We start from the raw sequence: 10,438 nt of genomic DNA, 5'->3' as shown, positions 1-10,438 counted from the left end.
CAACGGACGCATCCGGTTATGCAATCGGCGCCGTGTTGAGTCAAGGCCCCGTCGGTAAGGATTTACCCATCTCCTATTGCTCGCGAATTTTAAATAAAGCTGAAATGAATTATTCAACTATTGAAAGAGAATTATTGGCAATAGTTTTCGCTACGAATTATTTTAGGCCATATTGTACGGCCGAGAATTACCCTCATAACTGATCACAAACCACTAGTTTGGCTAAAGTCGGTAAAAGACCCGACATCAAGATTAGTTAAGTGGAGTCTGAAATTGGCTGAGTATACGTTCAAAATCATTTATAAGCCAGGAACTGCGAATGCTAACGCTGACGCTCTATCACGAAATCCGATAGAAACTAAAAAAGTACTTCCTATAAACACATACGATTCCGACGATAGTACCGTTCATTTTGAAACTAAGGACACGATGACGGATAACGAGGACAGTGACCCCGACGTGACAGCTAACGGCACAGATGACCTCGACAACACGTCACGTTTAGCAACACCAACACTAGAGGACGAAAATACAGACAGTGAAAACTCTAGTGACTACGAACGACTATACTCTCCACAGACACAACCAAGAACAAACAATAACTTAAATATGATAACAAAAAATGTAGGAGTCTCACGAGACTCTCTACAATTAAGGCACGACAATATTGTAATATTTACCGATTTAGACGGCACACCTTGCGATACTGGTGCTAAACTACTAGAACAAACAAAACTTATTCCACATGTAAAAGATTTGACTTTAGCTCGTGCCAAAGTAACTAACATTGGGAAACATAAATTAATAATATCCCTATAAAGGAAAACATCGCAAACAGTGCAAAATTGGAAACGATATACGAAGCAATTGGTTCCTTGCTCTCAGTAGTACGAGAGCTCGACTTAAAATCTGTAAGCATCGCCAAGACACAAAGCTTAGACGGCATATTATGGCCTCGGATTCAAAAGAATTTATGTAACACGTTTGAATCAGAAAATTGCTGCATTACTATCTGTTTAAATCAAATTTTAGTTCCTAAGTTAGAACTGCGAGAGGGCATCCTTGCCGAATGCCACTCCTCGCCTATTGGTGGACACAAAGGCGTCACAAAAACGTATAATAAAATTCGGCATAAGTATCATTGGCCAAATTTAAAAAGGACATAAGTGATTTTATCAAAAACTGTACAAGTTGTCAGTTAAAAAAATTAGTAAGAGTAAAGTCCAAAGAACCAATGGTACTTACCGATACGCCGGGAGCGGCATTCGACAAAATAGCTATGGACATAGTCGGACCACTCCCTGAAACGAAATCAGGAAATAGAATATTCTTACTATACAAGACGCACTCACTAAATATTTCATTGCCATACCATTACAAACAACTACGTCCATAGATATTGCCGAAGGATTAGTCCATAATGTTTGCAATGTTTTCGGGGCACCACGATCCATATTGACTGACCAGGGAACAAACTTTACTAGTTCGCTTTTAAAGGCAATAGCTAAACAGTATAATTTGAAACAAATAAAACTACGGCGTTCCATCCTCAGTCGAATGGATCACTAGAAAGATCTCACATTGTTCTAGTGGAATATTTAAAACATTATATAAATAAAAAGAGCGAGTGGGATAAATGGTTAACACACGCCATGTTTGCATACAACACCAGTACGCACGAGGGAACTAGATTTACCCCTCACGAACTAGTTTTTGCAAAACAAGCAAACATACCTTCCGCAGACATACATACAAATGTAGCATTAGACAGCACATACCTAGAGTATTATTTAGATCTAGTTAATAAAATTAAAACATCTCAGACTGTTGCAAGACGAAATTTGGTAGGAGCTAAGATCAAATCAAAATATATTACGATCGAAATGCTCGAGGTCAGAATCTTTCGGTTGGTCAAAACATTTACCTTTTAAAACAACCAACCACTAAACTTGGTAACCAATACTCTGGCCCCTACCAAATTTTAGAAGTGCTTCCGAGAAATAATGTAAGAATTAGTTATAAGAATGGAAGCAGAATCGTCCACAAAGATAAAGTTAAAATTTGTAAAAAATAAGCATTCTCTTTCCAAACGTAAATTAATAACGTTTGTGCATATTTTCGATAACGACAGTCAAATCCATCGTGATAATAAAAAAAATGGTAGATAAAATGTACATCAAGGCCGTTCCTAAGCTAAAGGAAGAAGAGAAGAGGATTGCTGAACAGATCGTAGCTCCTGAAAAAGGAATTCTCGCTGCTGACGAATCTACGACCACGAACGGTAAACGCCTAAAGGACATCATTATAGAGAACAATGAGGATAACCGTAGAACATACAGACAATTACATTTTTACTGCGGCAAAGGACGTCATTGGACAACATATCTCCGGTGTGATTCTGTTCCATGAGACTCTATATCAGAAGGCTAATAACGGTACGCTATTCTTAGAGCTTTTGAAACAACGTAACATCATTCCTGGAATCAAGGTTGATAAGGGTGTCGTGCTACTCTTTGCTACAAACGATGAATGTACGACTCAGGGATTAGACGACCTCCAATGGTAGAAATTGTGATTTTGGACATTGAATGCAGAAGAAACTTTCGTCAAGAGATGGTGGACTGAATGTACCTTTTCAAGTTATTAAACATTAACTGGAAACGTAAAACCAGCTAAATCTCAAGGAACTGATGATGGATTTAATGGTGAACCAGCTTTTTGTGGAAAATCCATTGTTCATGTAGCTAACCAAATGATGTCTAATAAGTTTAACAAACCACAATCTTCTGTGACACTGGTCGAAGAAGAAATAAATCTAAATAAAGGAAGTAAATCTTTACCAGCTACACTGTTGGGTTCACCGATAACCACTCCAGATAGTTCACCTCCAAGCACGTTGCGTCCAGTACAGAAGGATAGCTGTCATTTCGCCAAGTGGAGATGCGTTCTTAAAATTACAAAGCATACGCCTAAAAAGAACTTGCCATTTTTTTTTAGAAAACGCAAATGTTTTCGCTCGTTACGTTTCAATTTGTCAGAGCGCAAGAATCGTACCGATTGTTGAGCCCGAAATCCTTCCTGATGGCATTCAAGTTCACCGAGGCCTCTTCTTCGGATTGTCCACCGCTCAAGAAGGTAACAGGAACGATCAAGTAACAGCTGGACAGGAAGAACTTATCAAGAGGACTAAGGCCAACGGCGAATCGGCACTTGGCCAGTACGCGGGAAGTTTCACAGATGCTGCCGGCGATGCTGCACTTTTCGTAGCAAATCACGCATATTAAAAAAAAAAAAAAAAATTTTGCAAGTAGTATTTATTATAATTGCTATACTATTTCATTGTGAATCATATTGCCATATATTTCGTTTGAAATTTTCTATTGATAATATAGAACAATAATATTTGAGTTTTTCGTTTATTATTGTATGATTCTATAATTATACTTTATTACATAAGTTCTAGCATATACTTATAATCGACTAATACCATATCAGTTCATTTTGCTTTTTTAATTTTTATAAATATTCTTATATATATATATATGTGTGCGTGTGACATGTTTTATTACATAATATTCATATATCGTATTAGATTATTACATAAATATAAAATATAATATATATATATATATATATATAAGAAATGCGTCTATCAGCAATTCAAAGAATTACTTGGATTAATAAATCGAGAAGTTCGTACTAATTTATAAATATATACTTGACATATTGATGTCGAAACATAGGAATGTTTATTTTATATATTTTTTTTTTTCGTCTCGTCAAAAACTTTTCGAATACCGAAAAGATAGACTTTATACATAAGAAAATTTAGATAAATTTAAAAAAAAATATTTCTTTACACTGATTAATTAGCCAAAAATTATGGGAATAAACGGAAATGTTTTCCGACAATTAACAAAAACAAAACTCCCTGCTTCTCTCTAAGGGGGGAGGTGTCACGTCAAGTGACGACGTTTACCCGATTCGTTAACTTTATAGGCATTTCCATGAATACCATCGTTTTAATATTAAGAAAGAATAATAATATATTAATAATAAATATATATTATATATATATATATATTTAGTATTGTATATATTGCTAATAATAGTATAAAAACAAATTTAATAAAGTAAGAGTTTAGAAATAGTCGTTCGTAAACAACCATGTATAACGTCTTAACGACGACTTTACGCGATATGTAAGTGTTCTCAACTCTTATCGTAACACATATTTGTATATATATATATATATTTATATAATAATATATAATGTATTTATATGAAATTATTATATTTTTTATTTAATATAATTAATAATTTAATTATTTAATTATATTTATATTATTATATTATATTTATATATTGTAATAATATTTAATAATATATATATATATATTTTAAGATTAATATAAGAAATTAAAAGAGAACACTCCGATCACGTGATCCATTCCCTTTTCTTTGTCTATTAATAAACACGCCGATCACGTGATCTATTCCTTTTGCGTACGTAGTCGTAAACACGTCGATCACGTGATCCAAGCATGAAGAACACGTGATCGCGCGCGGATCGCGTAAGTGTTCTCAACCTTTATTGTAGCATATATAACACATATATATATATATTTCAGTCAAAATAAGAAAATAAAAGAGAACACTCTGATCACGTGATCCATTTCCTTTGCGTACGTAGCCACGTCAATCACGTGATCCAAGCATGCGGAGCACGTGATCGCGTGATCTGTAGCTAACTACGATATTTAATATAGGAGAAAAGTATAAAAGTGGGAAAAGATTTAAGCGCATGGCTCATTTATTATAGTTTCTTGCTCATTTATGGTTCATTATAATAGTTACTTGCTCATTTATATTTCATACTCGATATAATTTCTTTTTTTATAGTGTCTTTAACTTTAGTCTATCGACAAACCTTATACTTATAAAATATCAACTCTACTTTTAGATATAAATCTTGAATATTTTTGTACAACTATTATATAAGGGTACGTTCTCGCATCTTTAATATACTGCGTTAAGTTACGTTTGCTCTGTGACAAGTCGTTTTCTTTTTAATATTGCGAACATAAATTGTGTAAACTCAGTGTATAATTTTTAATATCAACTGTTATTTAGAATATATTTTTTTTTACCTAATATCGTGTATTGTGAATTGGAATTAAAATCCTGTTAGACAAAATCCTCAATTATTATCAGGGATGTCAATCCAAATCACTGACGGAATCAACATCTATCAACCATCTTCAACACCTATCGAGCAGCAGCCCTCACGTAAGTAAAAGATTTTACTTATTTTGGGATAAAGATCCTTTTGCCCAGATCCCGAGATAAAGTCCGGCTCCACGGATTGACTCAAAACAGGGCACTCTTCCTAACCGAGTAATTCTGGAAAAGATTGACCGGGAAAAAGGAAAATTAAAATTGTTTCTTACTCCTTTTTGAAAACCCCATCTGGGACGTCACACATTTTTAAATTTTTAATATTTCAAATAATTACAGTATATGATTGCAATTGCCTTCCAAGTTTTTAGAACCTCTATGTATTTTAAGAACCTAAGTTTTGTGTCAGGATTTAGAGCTGTTCAAGAGCTTTAAAATAGCTATACTAATACATTTTAAAATTTGTTAGTTTTTGAGTTATTATAGTTTTTTTGTACATACTTCTACCTTGTTTTTGAACACGCTAAATATTTTGAATACTTAAAATTTTTTTCAGGTTTTAGAGCATTTTACCAGCTTTAAAATAACTTTTTTAAAACATTTTAGAATTTGTTAGTTTTCGAGTTATTACATGTTATGTGTACAAATTACATCTTTTTATTTAGACAACTTATGTATAATAAATACTTATGTTTAGCATCATGTTTCTAGGAACTTCTAAACCTTTAAAATGGCTATACTAATACATTTCTAAATTTTAAATATTTCGAGTAATTACAGTTGTGACGTCCCAGATGGGGTTGTCAAAAAGGAGTAAGAAAAAATTTTTATTTTCCTTTTTTTCGTGGTCAATCTTTTCCAGAATTACTCGGTTAGGAAGAGTGCCCTGTTTTGAATAATCCGTTGAGCCGGACTTTACTCGGGATCTGGGCAAAAGGATCTTTTATCCCAAAATAAGTAAAATCTTTACTTACGTTAGGGCTGCTCGATAGGTGTTGGAGATGGTTTGAAAGATGTTGATTCCGTCAGTGATTTGGATTGACTTCCCTGATAATAATTGAGGCATTTTGGCCAACAGGATTTTAATTCCAATTCACAAAATACACGATAGGTAGGTAAAAACAAAATATATTCTAAATAACAATTGATATTAAAAATTATACACTGAGTTTAAACAACTTATGTTCGCAATATTAGAAAGAAAACGACGTGTCACAGAGCAAACGTAACTTAACGCAGTATATTAAAGATGCGAGAACGTACCCTTATATAATAGTTGTACAAAAATATTCAAGATTTATATCTTAAAAGTAGAGTTGATGTTTTATAAATATAGGTTTGTCGATAGACTAAAGAAAAAGAAAACTATAAAAAAAGAAATTATATCGAGTATGAACTATAAATGAGCAAGTAACTATTATAAATGAACCGTAATGAGCAAGAAACTATAATAAATGAACAATGCGCTTAAATCTTTTTCCCACTTTTATACGTTCTCTCCTATATTTAAATATCGTAGTTAGCTACAGATCACGTGATCGACGTGCGATCACGCGATCACGCGATCACGTGCTCCGCATGCTTGGATCACGTATTGACGGGCTACGTACGCAAAGGAAATGGATCACGTGATCAGAGTGTTCTCTTTTATTTTCTTATATTGACTGAAATATATATATATATGTGTTATAATGTTACAATGAAGGTTGAGAACACTTACGCGATCCGCGCGCGATCACGTGTTCTTCATGCTGGATCACGTGATGACGTGTTTACGACTACGTACGCAAAAGGAATAGATCACGTGATCGGCGTGTTTATAATAGACAAAGAAAACGGGCATGAATCACGTGATCGGAGTGTTCTCTTTTAATTTCTTAGATTAATCCTAAAATATATATATATATTATTAAATATATTACAATATATAATATAATATAATAATATAAATATAATTTAATAATTAAATTATAATTATATTAAATTAAAATATAATATAATTTTATATAAATACATTATATTATTATATAAATATATATATATATATACAAATATGTGTTACGATAAGAGTTGAGAACACTTACATATCGCGTAAGTCGTCGTTAAGACGTTATACATGGTTGTTTACGAACGACTATTTCTAAACTCTTACTTTATTAAATTTTGTTTTTAAACTATTATTAGCATATATATACAATACTAAATTATATATATATATATATATATATGTATATATTAATATTTTATTATTAATATTATTATTCTTTCTTAATATTAAAACGATGGTCATCATAGAAATGCCTATAAAGTTAACGAATCGGGTAAACGTCGTCACTAGGACGTGACTACTGTAATTACTCCAAATAATAAACAATTTAAAAATGTATTAGTATCGCAATTTAAAGGTCTATAATTGCCTCACAACATGATGCTAAACATAAGTATTAATATACATAAGTTGTTTTAATTAAAAAGACGTAATTTGTACACAAAACCTAAATAACTAGAAAAAAAACAATTTTTAAAATGTTTTAAAACAGTCATTTTAAAACTTTTGAAATGCTCTAAAACCTGAGAAAAAACTTAAGTATTTAAAATATTTAGAGTGTCTAAAAACAGGTAGCAGATGTACACAAAAACTCATAACTCGAAACTAACAGATTCTAAAATGTTTTAAAACAGTCTTTTAAAAGCTCTTGAAAAGCTCTAAAACATGATGAAAAACTTATGTATTTAAAGTACATAGAGTTTCTAAAACTAATAAGGCAGCTTCAATCATAGACTGTAATTACTAAATATCTTAAAAATTTAAAAATGTATTAGTATAGCTATTTTAAAGGTCTATAAGTGCCCAACAACATGATGCTAAACATAAGTATTTATTATACATAAGTTGTCTAAATAAAAATATGTAATTTGTACACATAACCTAAAATAACTCGAAAACTAACAAATTAAAAAATATTTCAAAAAGTTATTTTAAAGCTGCTAAAATGCTCTAAAGCCTGATAAAAATCTTAAGTATTTAAAATATTTAGAGTGTTTAAAAACAAGGTAGAAGTATGTACACATAAACTCTAATAACTCGAAAACTAAACGATTCTGAAATGTTTTAAAAAAGTCATTTAAAAGCTCTTGAAAAGCTCTAAAACCTGATATAATACTTATGTATTTAAAATACATAGAGTTATTAAAAACTTGGAAGGCAGCTGCAATCATATACTGTAATTACTCGAAATCTTAAAAATTTAAAAATGTATTAGTATAGCAATTTTAATGGTCTATAAGTGCCTAACAACATGATGCTAAACATAAGTATTTAATATACAAAAGCTGTTTAAATAAAAAGATGTAATTTGTACACATAACCTAAAATAACTATAAAAATAACAAATTCTAAAATGTTTTAAAACAGTTATATTAAAGATGTTGAAATGCTCTAAAACCTGATAAAAAACTTAAGTATTTAAAATATATACAGTGTTTAAAAACAATGTAGAAGTATGTACACATAAACTCTACTAACTCGAAAACTAACAGATTCTGAAATGTTTTAAAACATTCATTTAAAAGCTCTTGAAAAGCTCTAAAAACTGATATAAGACTTATGTATTTAAAATACATAGAGTTTCTAAAAACTGGGAAGGCATCTGCAATCATATACTGTAATTACTCGAAATCTTTAAAATTTAAAAATGTATTAGTATAGCCATTTTAAAGGTTTAGAAGTGCCTAGAAACATGATGCTAAACATAAGTATTTATTATACATAAGTTGTCTAAATAAAAAGATGTAATTTGTACTCATAACATGTAATAACTCGAAAACTAACAAATTCTAAAATGTTTAAAAAAGTTATTTTAAGCTGGTTGAAATGTTCTAAAAACCTGATAAAAATTTTAAGTATTCAAAATATTGCGTGTAGAAAAACAAGGTAGATGTATGTACAAATAAACTCTAAACTCAAAAACTAAAAAATTTTAAAAGTATTAGTACAGCAATTTTAAAGCTCTTGACAGCTTAAAACCTGACACAAAACTTAGGTTCTTAAAATACATAGAAATTCGAAAAACTTGGAAGGCAGTGTTGCATCATATACATAATTATTTGAATATTAAAATTTAAAAATGTATTAGGATAGCCATTTTAAAGGTCAATAAGTGCCTAAAATCATGATGCTAAACATAAGTGTTTATTATACATAAGTTGTTTAAATAAAAAGATGTAGTTTGTACACAAAACCTAAAATAACTAGAAAAATAACAAATTCTAAAATGTTATAAAACAGTCATTTTAAAGCTCTTGAATGCTCTAAAACCTGAGAAAAAACTTAACTATTTAAAATATTTAGAGTGTCTAAAAACAAGGTAGGCATATGTACACAAAAACTCTTATAACTCAAAAACTAACAAATTCTAAAATGTTTTAAAACAGTCTTTTCAAAGCTCTTGAAAAGCTCTACAACATAATGCAAAGCTTATGTATTTAAATACATAGAGTTTCTATAAACTAGGAAGGCAACTTCAATATATAATATACTTACTTCAAAATCTAACAAATTTTTAAAATGTATTAGTATAGCAATCATAAGGTCTATAAGTGCCCACAACATGATGCTAAATATAAGTGTTATTATAGATAAGTTTAAAATAAAAAGATGAAATTTGTACACATAACCTAAAATGACTCGAAAACTAACAAATTCTAAAAAATGTTTCAAAAATGTTATTTTAAAGCTGTTGAAATGCTGTAAAAGCTGATAAAAAACTTAAGTATTTTAAAATATTTAGAGTGTGTTAGAAACAGGTAGAAAGTTGTACACAAAAACGCTTAACTCGAAAATTAACGGATTCTGAAAGTATTTTAACAGTCATTTAAGCGCTTAAAAAGCTCTAGAACTTGATGCAAATCTTTTGTATTTAAAATACATAGGGTTTCTAAAAACTGGGAAGGCAGCAGCAATCATATATGTAATTACTCGAAATCTTAAAAATTTAAAAATGTATTAGTAAAGCCAATTTAAAGTCTATAATTGCCTCACAACATGATGCTAAACATAGGTATTTAATATACATAAGTTTTTTAATAAAAAGACGTAATTTGTACACAAAACCTAAAATAACTAGAAAAAAAACAATTTTTAAAATGTTTTAAAACAGTCATTTTAAAGCTCTTGAAATGCTCTAAAACCTGAGAAAAAACTTAAGTATTTAAAATATTTAGTGTGTCTAAAAACAAGGTAGGCAGATGTACACAAAAA

General features: G+C 30.3%; 1 protein-coding gene and 1 pseudogene across 1 annotated transcript; both read left to right on the top strand.

Moving 5' to 3' along the window:
* Positions 1–1,881: 1,881 nt before the first annotated feature.
* LOC122525262 lies at positions 1,882–3,281 on the top strand (annotated as a pseudogene).
* Positions 2,753–3,284, top strand: LOC122525261 (fructose-bisphosphate aldolase-like). Its single transcript, XM_043647935.1, has 2 exons — positions 2,753–2,905; positions 3,039–3,284. Exons 1-2 carry the CDS (start codon positions 2,753–2,755, stop codon positions 3,282–3,284), a joined length of 399 nt encoding a protein of 132 aa, XP_043503870.1.
* Positions 3,285–10,438: the final 7,154 nt, after the last annotated feature.

This window comes from Polistes fuscatus, unplaced genomic scaffold, assembly GCF_010416935.1.
Source record: "Polistes fuscatus isolate 324 unplaced genomic scaffold, CU_Pfus_HIC Scaffold86, whole genome shotgun sequence".
Lineage (NCBI taxonomy): Eukaryota > Metazoa > Arthropoda > Insecta > Hymenoptera > Vespidae > Polistes > Polistes fuscatus.
Note: the sequence above shows the minus strand (reverse complement) of the source record. Positions and strands in the feature narration are given on the sequence as shown.

Bases quoted from the DNA above. Each gene is read 5' to 3' on its own strand.
- LOC122525261 (XM_043647935.1), top strand. From the start codon at position 2,753: ATGATGTCTAATAAGTTTAACAAACCACAATCTTCTGTGACACTGGTC. The intron at 2,906-3,038 runs GTACAGAAGGAT...TCAATTTGTCAG, and splicing joins CTCCAAGCACGTTGCGTCCA to AGCGCAAGAATCGTACCGAT.